Genomic DNA, 11,805 nt, shown 5'->3' on the forward strand with positions numbered 1-11,805 from the left:
AAGTAGTCGCTGCAGTTCCTATACGAGTACGTGATGCCTTTCCAAAAGGCGAAACCGTGTCGAGTTGTAATTCATTCACATCGCGACGCCGCAGGAGTGCTCCAGACAGCTTGAAGTGTTGGATCTCCACGGCCCTCAAAACGCTGCGCAGAACGCGATGTTGTGAACAAACTGAGGACAGAGACCGATTCCAATGTCCCTTCGAGTCTTGAACGCTATACATACATATACATATAAACATGTGTGTGTATAACATATATATACATATAGATATGTAGTGTATATATATATATATATATATATGAAATGTAGATGTGTAGATAGACACGTATATATATAACATCTGCATAGATATAGATATGGAAGTCTCGAAGACGAGGGGGGTCGACGAAACGGAAAAGGAAAAGCCTTAGGCTGTGTTTGACTCTGTCAAGAAACTGTTGGGGAAGTAGAAGAGAAATTAGGTGGGGACAGGAGATAAGCTGTGTTAGACCAATTTCTCAGATTTTGGGCCAAGTGATAAAAAGATGCCGACCGTTGGTTCTTATAGGTCTTTCGTCTCGCAGGCTCAGATTGGTGTGCGGGGACAGATTTGGTTTTTCGAAGCTAGCGAAAAGATCTCGATTTGTGATGACTTTTTCCGAGGTTCTTCCCTTCTCTCTGTTGCAAAACGATGAAAACCTTCGAACCCTCGCCTGTCGCAGAGAGCAAAGACGATAAAGGGCAAGGTTTGCCTAGCATGTAGACTCGCAGATAAACTGGGTGTTCTAGGCTCGACGTTAACACGTTGGGAAGATTGGCTCCGGTAACCAGAGACCTCCCGGAAAAAACACACTAGAAGTTGAAGTCGCTGACTTCCCAGATTTTCCGCGTCTGTTTTCTTCTGCGTGGACCTCTCCTCTCAGCTGCTTCCAGTTCCCTACAGCGCTCCCGAGGCGCTTCTTCCTGTCATTTCCGCGCTCAAACGCCACCTTCTTTTCCCCTCATCGCCTCGCTCTCCCTATTCTCTCGCTTCTTTCCTTCCCGTCGGTTCCATCATTGCGAGGTGCTGGACGCACCCGCGACTCAGTGAATCTGCAGACCTTTTCAATTCCCCCCAAGCCGTGGAGGCGCGAGATTTCCTGTTTCGCCGTGTCTTTCCAGTTTTTCCAGCGTCTGCAAAGGCCATCGCTTTGTTTCCGAGTTCTACACCTGCTCTCGGGTCGGCTGCGGAGACGGCGGGAGGGGCGGACGCAAGCGCGACGGGAACTTCAACCCTCCAAACTGAAAGCGAATCGTACTTTCTCACAGGCCAAGCAACGTCTGCGTTCGATACTGAGAGTTACTTTCCTGCCCGTGGAGAAGAAAGCAGCGGTGGGGCTGCAAAGAAATCAACCAACTCAGAAGGGAAAATGCAAAAGGAAGGCGGCGCTGTAGGCGGGGCCGCAGTCGAGGACAGTGCAATCGCGACACAAACGGACAGTGTCACGGTCGTGTCTAGGAACGGACAGACAGAGAAAGAGAACGGTGCAGAGGAGCAAGACGGAAGACAGACACCGAGTAAAACAAGCAAACAGGAAAGGACGGAAGGAAACGAAGAACACTCGAGATTCGGTGAAGCTGGACCAGACACAGGTGATGACCTAGGTAGGGTGTCCACGCGCTGGCGTACGCCTGCTTCACTTGCAGGACTCCTGAGAGAGCGACGCGAAAGATCAGACTTGCGTCGGGATTAGTGGCATGGCAGAAAAGGGAAAAAGTGGGGGGTTGACGGTCGACACAGAAGCAAACGATTCGCAAGCACGGAGTTAATCTGGAAGGAACAGGTGTGTCTCGTCGCGACAGTGAAACGAAGGAGGGTACAAAACTGGAGTTTCACGACATCTCTGTGGAACAGGTAAACAGTAACCAACACTCTAGATATGCAGAGGTTCACAAGCACTCTGGCGGTCAGATAGACAGGGCTCACAATCACAGGTTTTTTTCTGACTGTTCATTCGATGAACCCAGCTCGAGACATTGGATATCTTTTGACGAACAGCGTGTGGTTATTCTATCGATAAAGGGACGTTGACTTCGATCGTCCACCACGGGGAAACTTGAATGAACCAGAACCGGCAACATTTTCTGGAAGTCCCAAACGACGGGACACTAGAGAGGAAGCGAGAACCTCAGATGCACGACTTTCAGGCTAGCAGAGTACCCACAGTGAAACTTCCAGTCTAGGGTGTTACGCGACAGAAAAAAGACTTTCTTTTTGTCACATCATATGCGGTGTTTATCCCCGCCCGAACAATACTGCCACACTTCGCTCTTTGTCTCACCCCTTGGCTTCTAACGTAGAAAAGCTCTGGAAGACGATACCCATTCCTAGGCGCCTCACAAAGACCCCTTTCAGTAGCTCATCTTAACTGCAGGGCTCCACCATGGACCAGGTTTGCTACGGAACATGCTGATCTTCGAGATGGTCCTCCGTTTAGGAGAAGTCATTGAACCCTTTACACTTCTACGTTTTAAAGCAGGTTATCCTGGAGCTGGGGGCTCACTTTGTGAAGGCATTCGTCGGAAGACCGCCAAACTCAAGTGTCTGTTTTTCAATCTCAGAAGCCAGGCGTGAGGATCGCATTGTGGACAGAAGGTCAGCCCAAGAGGTTTTTTTCCGACCGCACTAATTCCTCAAAGAAAGAAGCCTGCTCATGGCAAGCGGTCGCATTTCGTGTCTGAGAGGTGAGAGGGCTTTCACTTGATGTATATATGGCTGATTCACATAGCCACCACGATCCGGTGGCTTGGGGACAACTCTTTCCTGTAAATGAAATAGAATATGTATGTGCAGGAAAAAGACTGTGAGCACGAAGTTGAAGAAACAAGGTACTTGGTGGTGAAACGGTAGTTGAACCAATCTTTTTTTGTGCTGAGCTGACTCCAGTCCCGATAAACTACAGTTTTGCTTCAATTAACGTTACCTGCTCCAACTTGCCTCAACGGCAACCGGTTAAAGAAGGAAACACAAGAATCGTGGTCCTGAACGCAGAGTCTCACTCCGTAATCGTGTGTCCCTGAAGCCCTGATGATCTTCGGCATTTTAATCCATTGTGTTCAAGCGGTTCTATCTCTAATTGACTCAACCTCTTAACAACGCTCTGGCAACAGACTGGACCTTGAATCTGCATGTCAGTTTCTTTCGATATCTCTGCCTCTACTAGCTCTGCGTTTCGTAAGCCTGAGACAACATGGGCTTGAGAGCCAGGAGAGAAGAACTTCTCCGCGGGGACAGCCTGACAAAGAACGGCTTTGCCAAAGTCTTCCCTTTGTTTTCGAACTCTTGAAAGTTGTACCACGGGATTTCTGTAAAAACCCGTCCACACGTAGCCATGCACGCTGAGGCGGGCAGACCCCGAGAATCGTGCAGGCGCCTCCCCCCCACTCGAGTTTTTCCCGGTAAAAAACACATCGAACAGAGAATATCCTGGCTTCAAGACTGAAACGGAGCTGAAGTTCGCGCCTTACCACTGACGAAAACGCCTGAAGCCCCACAAAAACGAGACCCGTCCACCTCAGAGGCGACTCGTTCGCGGTCGCTACAACGCGCCCGGAACCTCGGCCTCAACGAAGCAGCCCAGTGTGGGCACGAGGCGTTCACGTTTTTCTCTTGGATATTTGATGTTTTTAACTGGCCCGCGGATTCGTTTTCTCCATGTTTCACCCAAGTCAAGAAGAAATTTCTGTTTAAGGAAGGCCGCCTCCCCCTCTTTTTCTTCACCCGTGCTTTCTCCCCAACGTTAAGCGCTTGAATACGTCGCAGGCGAGCGAGTAGGCTCGCGTGGACGCCTGCCCGGAGAAAGTCTTTTAAAACTAACCCCTGTCAACAAACTGGAAATTTTCTGACTTCGCGTAACCAGTGGACAAGTCTCTTCTAAGAAACAACTGGGTTCGCCTGCACGATTCGCCCCTGCTTTCTCATGTCTCCTCCGGGCTAGGTCCTCGCCGAATCGATTGTCCTGATATGCGCCTTCGCCGTCTCGCAGGTCTCCGTAACTGACACCTCTTTTTCTCTGACTTCCTTGTTTTTTTGAATCTTGCTCTCTGCTCTCAGCACCCGTTTTCACGGACAGGGCCTACAATTCCCTGCCTCCCTGTCGACCCCTCATCATTGCCCATTTTCCAGCATCCTCTTAAGAACATGTGCCTCACGGCCTTCACCGTTTTAGTTAAGGAGTCCTTTGTACACACCTTCACTCGCCTGCCAGTTTTTTTCTACCCGCCCTTGCTCTCTCCTTGAATCCGAGCGAGCAGCAAAGAGCCTCCACCAACACAACCCGGGCGGTGTTTTTATGAATTGCCTGTACACGCTGCAGACTAACGGGTACAGACACCGCGCTCAAAGCTGTCCGCTGTCCCAGTCCTACGGGAGCGCGTAGGAACCTGACAAGGCCTTCCTCTCGAAACCGTCGTGTTCTTGGATCTGCTCTCTTTTTTCTTCGTCTGCCATGTCTCTCTTTCTGCGTCCCCCTGCAGCTCCCAATGCCGCAACCACGGCGAGATGATGGCCTCTGCGCGAGTGCCCGGAGTTTCGCTGGTGTTACCAGGCGAGAGAGGGAGGAGCAGGAAAGCAAGCAGTGCCAAGGAAAAACGCGTCTGCTGCTCGTTGAGCACCGGTCTCCACAGGGACGACGCCGGACCCTTCACTGCATTTCCTGTCTGCTTTTCGCGATCATTTTGGCAGGCTGTACTCTCCATGTTGATCTAAACCGAGGTGGGCACAACGACTCGAGAAACGGACTGGCAAACTTGGCTCGTAATTCCAAGTGGCAGCTGGCCGCGGCCGACAGTCCCTGGAGTTTCACCGCTGTGGCAGCTGCCTCGCCTCTGAGGGAGACTGCTGAACTGGACAAGCGACTCGAGAGCGATCAAAACTCACAGATATTATCGCCCCAAAAGAACGAAGACGAATTGAGGGGAGAACCGGCTAAGAAACACTTGCTTGAGAGGCAAAAGGCGGACAACAGCTTGCTCAGTGGACCTTTCCAAATTGACAGTGGCCGTGGCTCTCGAAACGCTCGTGAAGAGAGATCGTCGCTGGAGTTTGCGACAAAGGACGAAGAGCAGGGGAACGATATCGACATCAGCGAGGCGTCGGAAAAAAAGGGTACATTGACGCAGGCGATTGCTGGAGACCACAGACCCTTAGGCGAGAGGGAGGATGCAAAACTTCAGAAAAACGAAGTGAAATCAAGTTTCCACGGTGAAGAAGAGTCTCCGACGAAGCGGAACGCGACGGGCGATGAAGCCGGTGGTGAGCGAATAAGGAGTCAACATTCTGGAGGAAGAGAAGGGCAAGAGACAGACTCACAGGAGCTCCCAAGTGATGAGACAGAGAACAGGAAAGGCGAATCTCAGAGGAGCCATCCGGTCCCTAACACAGAGACTTCGCATTCTCCCGCTCGATTCTTCTTTTCGCTTTCTTCCGGGCTTTTCTCAGCCTTTGATGACACGACTCATGCGAATGAAGTGCAAGCAGAGTCAAATTCCCCGGCGTTAGGTCAGGCCGGAGGCCAATCACTTCAGGACTCTCGCAGCGAGACCCCGTTCGTCCAAACAGAAAAGCTCATGAAGGTCCCATATGAGGCGCACAGCAACGTCAAGGGAGACCATGCAGACGTCGGCATCTCGCACTCGAGCAAAGTGACCACCCGCGCCCGTGTCACACATGCTGAGACCCCAGGGATCACCCCGCCCCCGACCGCCGCCCCGCTCGAGCAGACTGCGCAGGCTGTAGATCAGCCAGAGACGGCCCAGGAGGTACCAAGGCTCGGGGTAGACAGTCCGAGAGAGGACAATAAAAAAGCGGACAGACAGGGGACAGAAGATGCGGTGAGTCTGGCTTCTGTCGAACATGCTGAGACCCCAGGGATCACCCCGCCCCCGACCGCCGCCCCGCCCGAGCAGGCTGCGCAGGCTGTAGATCAGCTGGAGAAGGGGGCCCTGCGAAAGGTTCAGCAGAAAAGGATACATGAAAGCGTTCAGTTATTGGAACGGACTCGTTCTGACAAGCCGAGAAGCAACCCCGTTCTTGGAAGAGACCCGAACAGAAAACCGGAGGAAGAGACAGATCCGCAAGATTGGGAGTCTCTGAAGGCGACCGGTGACTCGCAGACGACAGAGGGTGTGAATCAGGCCGAGAAGGAACGCAGCGCCTTGCCAAATGCTGGGATGAGGCTCCACCGGTCGAATGTCTTACTTGCAAAGGCCGGAACAGGTAGGGAGACACAGGAAGACCTGCGGGCAAAGCAAGACTCCGAGTTGGAATCGCCGGGAGACAGCCGCAGCCCGGGCGGCGGCGTGCTTGGCCAGCAGCGGGAAGAAGGCCAAGAGACGAACGAAGAGAGAGACACAAACGCGACGACAGCAGACGTCCCTGCGAGTCAAACGGCACGCCGCGAACGCGGGAAAAGCGGCAAGGCGTCAGAGCAGCCGTCCAGTGAAGGCGAATCGCCGCAAATCTTCGTCGACGTGCTCCAACTGCCGAGACAGTCCTCGGTTGCCCCCTCGGAGAACATCGCGGGTTCACCTGTGGCCTCGGTGTCCATGTCTGAGGTGGAAGACGACTCGACACCACGCGTGGAGATGGGAGTGAAGCGGGCGGCCGCGGAAGTCGACGCAGATGTCGGGAGCTTTCTTGAGCAAATGCAAATCTTCGACCCAGAGGTTAAGGGTCTCCGTCGGGGCCTCGCAAGCCTTCTCGTCGCCTCCCTCCTTCTCCCGGCTTTCCACTTCCGGGGAACCTCGCTTTCGTCGGATATCCACGACTTATGCATGCAGCGCGAAGAGTTGGCGGGGTCGACGTTCTTCGGGCTTGTGTTCTACGGCGTTTCAAGCGTAGTGAGTTTCCTTAACAGCCTATCCCGCCAGCGCCAGTTCAGGAAAAGTCTCGCCCGCATTCAAGCCGGCTACTTCCGAAAGAGACAGTTGGCCCTCACGGCCGCTGCATCCGCTGCAGCTCGTCGAAGGTTCAGGCAGCAGCCATTCATCCGGCCAGCGGCCGTGAAAACAAAGACGAGAACCGCGAAGAAATCCCCGAGGATTGGCATCAAAAGGCCGAATCGACATGCCGCAGACGCGCGGCTCCGCGTCGAGAATCGGCCGCTCGCCGGGGGAGCTCGAACAGACACCGGGCAAGCGCAGGCATCTCGCGAGGCGAACACGAAGCGAGAGCGAGTAACGGTAGCTTCGGAGAGAAAAAAAGGCGAAGCAACGGCTCCACGGGAAACGGTGGGGAGGAAACATGAGGGTGGAGGCCACGCAGGAGGCCAGCGAGGCCCCGTAGATTCGCAGATCGAGCAGGCGATGGGCTTCTCGGGAGAGCCGCAGCCAAGGCAGGCGACCTCTGAGCGGAGAATGCATGAAGGAGGGGAGAAGGGAGGATCTAAGGGCGAAGAGCGTGCAGAAGAGAACGGCAAGCCACGAGCCCCCGTACAAAAGAACAAGAAGCCCAACCAGGTCGATATCAAGACTGCGAAACAGGAACTGCCTCTGCACGTGAGCATCCGGTCTCGGGACCGTCGAGTGTCAGTGGATTTGGACCTTTTTGAAGCTTCCATGAGTCGACATAAGAGCGCGAGACAGGTTCCAGCCCGGAACAAATCAGAGCCTGCGGGGTTTCCGCTGTCTTCGCGTGCTGGGGATCAAAAGGTGCTCGTTCAAAGTAGCCGCGGTGACCGACTGAAACATTCCGCAGTGGCTCTCAAGGCAAAGCCCGTTGTAGCGCCTAAGACCCAAGAGAGCACAGAGAAACACAAGATTCTGGAGGCGCCAGCGAAGTCCCAGAGCGAACCCGCTCGAGACGCTGCGGGCAACAAGGCCTCGCCTGAGGCTGACTCGAACCTCGACCCTCAGAAAGGCCGTCACGGCCCCGCCAGGGGGAGACTCAGCCAGGCAGAGAAGACGCTGGGTTCTCCGGAAAACGAGGGGCGCAAAAACCGCTGGGGCGCTTGGATTGTTGCTCTAGAAAGAGGTCTGAGAAAGCATGTGAACGGCGACGAGTTGACGGGTCGGAGAGCTCTGAAGGACGCAACGCCTCCTTGCTCCGCTGACACGACACTCCCTGCCACCCCACAGAACGCGAAGGCTTCCTGGCGCCCCTCAGCGTCGCGGACTCCTTCGGCCTCTCCGCTACACTCCGAGAGCCACATGAAGGCGCAGCCCGCGTCGGGCCTTGCGGGGCGAGACGGGTCGCCTCACGGGGGGACTCTCTCGGGGGCGTCCGACTCGGAGGACGATGAGGCCGAAGAATTGGGAGATGGAGCCGATAGCGACGCGAAGAAACGGGTCTCAGTTACACGCGCACGCGCCCTGACAAGGCAGAGGAACGCCCTCTTTCGTTCCGGCCGAGCGAAGGCTGTGAAAGCCGCGCTCCTCGCGGCAAAGGCAGACCTCATGGATCAAGCGTTCGACGCCCTGACGATCCGGCAGCTGTGCCCGATCAACGGGGCGGTGGGGATTATTGTGGTTCTCTTCACGCTTTTGTACAGCGTCGCGGGTCGCCTGGGTCCCGAATCGACTCAGGCCGCGTCCGACACGGTCTCTGATCCCACATCCCTTGCATTCTTGGTCCTCACCTTTCTCGTCTCGCTGGTTCGCCTGCAGAGAAGCACCAAGAGACTCGAGGCGCAGCGAGCCCTGATGGAGAAGCGGCGACAGCAGAAGGCGCGGAATTTGCTGCGGAACTACTCAGACACACCGGAGGGGTGGCGCCGACAGCGGATCCACGCCCCCCTGGTCTACGCGCCCAGCGGCCGAGAAGACGCAGGCGTCCGGGGAGGCGCCGGCGAAGGTAACTGCCGCGGCAGCTCCGCCCCACCGGCGTGGCGGCGAGGCCTCGTAGACTGGGTGGCGGCGAGACAGAAACGAAGGGAACAAGAGAGAGGGAAGGACATGGACCAGCAATTCCACTTGTCACTAGGTGTAGAAAAACATCCGACACCGGATGCCACTCCAGAGCAGCGAAGCGTCACACGCAGCGGGTGGCGAGCGAAACTCATGCGCGGGCTGCGAAGACGACTCAGGCAGCCGTCTGAAAAACACGATGAGGTGCAAGACGAAGGAAGCGAAGCCCATGAAAACGAGTTGTCTTTTGAAGTTCACGACCTCGCGATGGAAGATGTCTCGGTGCAGGAGGACCTGACGCCGCGGTAGAAGCTCTGGGCTCGAGGCACCTGCTTGCGCTCTCTTGAACTCCGCTTCCGACGGAGGGTTTACTCCTTGTTGCAAGGACCCCCGTCCATGCTCCGATCTGAGACACGAGTGTTTAAAAGTTTCTTCCTGGGGAGTATAGACTACAACCTGGAATACTGGTTTAGATATTGAAGGTCAGTTTTTTCGTGGCCCTGCGTGTTTTGTCAGAGCCACGGGAACGAGTATTCTATGCCATGAGGGAGAGGAGGCGTTTTCGGAGCATCTTTACATTCGGTTGGGCGTCGAGGCTTGAGGTACCTCAAGGTAAAACAACTTTTCAAAGCAGGAGAGGATTTCCCCCTGGACCGTGTTTGCTGTCTGCTTTTTTCTTCGAGCCATCTCTGTTTCTGGTTTCGATATCGGCGAGCGATGGCTATTCGGGCAGCTGCGATCCTTACCACGCTTCCCCGACGTTTGTATCCACAACGTTGGCCTTTTGAAACTGCAGTTATACAGTGCTTGAATGGTATTTTTTACCGAAGGAGGCGGTGTTGAAAGAACGGAATTCCATCCAAAACCGAAGCGAGTTCCACCCACGCCACTGCTTATGGCAGTGTAACCCTGCAAATACAATCCTTTTCCCGCGGGTTCGCGCTCTGTCAGCTGAGCTCACAAAGAAACAACCATAAGCTTTCTCGTCCTCCGGTGGAGTAGCCTCTTCACTTTCGACGCGTTCTGACTCTACCCTTGTTTTTCGTGATGTCTTCTAGTGACCACTGGCATCACCGCAGAGCAACAGAATTGCGACCGTTCGAAGCGCTCAGTATTGCCGTCCTTTTGGCAAAAGGTTTCTCTGCTTCAGCGACACTGTTCGTGCAACAGCGGGAACCTGCTCCACAAAGAGAGAGCCGCAGTTCTTTAAGTCCTCTCAGTTTGTCTTTCTTCTCAACCTGGAGGAAACTGAGCAGTTAAGGTGGTCCAGAAACCCGTACGAGGACTGATTAGGTCCATCTGACCATCTACGTTGCTACTCGGTTATACATGGTAGACGTTAACTTCCCGGGTACAAAAGCTTGACGTATCAAAGCAACACGAGCGTGCGAAGTCGTGCTGTTAAGGATAATATTTCTAGACTGAGTAAACCACCTTCCTTTGATGGTCTCACGCGGCACAAGGAACAGAATCTTTCTTTAGACATGAAACCGTAGCTTAGGGCTGAGGCGTGGAGCACGCAGAACGTGTATCACAGTTCAACTCTAGATACTGCGACTACCACTGGAGACGAGCGGAGCGAGGAGAGAGATGCGTCGACACGGGAGCCCCGACGAAAGTGAGCTCCGAGTTCGTGTTGAAAGAAGTCCAAAAAATGACCCAAGCAGAAAAAGTTCGCAGAAGTGGATTTCTTTCAACCAAACGGTGAGTTTTTTCTGGGTTGGAAGTTACATCATCGTACTTCTCGAAGTCCCTGCATGTCTGCCGAAACACAGACACTGACGAGACACTGACTCCCGCCCGCGTTTCTCCCTGTCGCTGACGAGAGCCAGAAGCGGAGTTGCTGGAAGGCTAGCTGCCAGATGAAACAACTCCAGGGAAGCTTCTCGTTGGTTTCGTGAAGCAACGGAATGAGAAATGCAGGAACAGGTGTGCAGAAGAAGTGGGGAAATGCAAGGTATATTCCTTTTTCCTTCAAGGGGACGGGGGGTGCGACTCGCGCTACACAAGACTTCGGGCGGGTCTGGTGGTCCTGAGAGCTCATGTCTGTCGTGATCGGGGCACGTCGATGTAAAAAACAGCAACTTGAGTGTCTTTCTTTTCGGACAGAAGACGAGCAACTGGAAGCACGCGGTCTAACGAAAGGGTTTTCTCCGTTTTCGTCTCGATGAGGGAACTTCAAACCAAGGCTTGCTCTGAGTCTGGAAGAAACCGTGGGACAAGCGACAGAGGGGTGAGATGTTAGGTCGCAGAAAGAAGCCCCTTTGTCTGCTCCATTCCAGAAATTGAGCGCAAGTTGCCAAGGATTCTGGAATCCAGTGTGTGCCATCCAAAAGGGTTCGGTCAAACGTTATTTCTCCTACTCAAACCCTGTTTCTCTCTCTAACCTTTTCCTATCGTGAGTCCACTGGCTGGACGACACTGCACGTGCAGAGGAGGGTCCTGTAGATTTGTTGTTGGCCGAGAAAGCCACTACTTAGAACGTATCTTTCCCGGTGTTGTGTGAAAACCAGGGGTCTTTGTGTCTTTTCTTCCTAACTTTTTCCCGGTCAAGTCCGGGACCCCGTCCCGCTTTCGCGTCCGATGCAAGGGTACATGCCTTCTGAAACGACCTCGATGCCTTGCGCTGCTCCTTTCCCGACGAGGTCGCAGAGTTTCTTCCTCTGCACATTTTCTTTGGTGTTTTCCCTCTGTCTAAGCTCCCTTATACGTGCCTTCTTCAGCGATCTCTCCCTTGAAGCCTCGTCCCGTCTGTCATCTGCGTAACTAGCGGCTGTCTCGCTCTAAAGACAGACCCATTCTCAGCCGGCCGGTAGCCCTCTGCTTCCGGTTCTTTCTTCAAGAGCAGCATCCTTGTGTGTCCTTTAGTGACGGGCTCATGTTTCTGTACACAGGTTTTCCTCTGAAAGGCGAAGCAGAAGGGGCAGAGAAACGGAACAC

The 11,805-nt window shown here is 54.1% G+C and overlaps 1 protein-coding gene across 1 annotated transcript; it reads left to right on the top strand.

Annotated features, from left to right (window-relative positions):
- Positions 1-4,503: 4,503 nt before the first annotated feature.
- TGME49_238980 (hypothetical protein) lies at positions 4,504-9,174 on the top strand (the record flags this gene model as incomplete). The annotated part of the gene is made up of 2 exons (XM_002366509.1): positions 4,504-5,275; positions 5,462-9,174. The coding sequence occupies 2 exons, from the start codon at positions 4,504-4,506 to the stop codon at positions 9,172-9,174; spliced, it is 4,485 nt and encodes a 1,494-aa protein (XP_002366550.1).
- Positions 9,175-11,805: the final 2,631 nt, after the last annotated feature.

This window comes from Toxoplasma gondii, chromosome VI, assembly GCF_000006565.2.
Source record: "Toxoplasma gondii ME49 chromosome VI, whole genome shotgun sequence".
Taxonomy (NCBI): domain Eukaryota; phylum Apicomplexa; class Conoidasida; order Eucoccidiorida; family Sarcocystidae; genus Toxoplasma; species Toxoplasma gondii.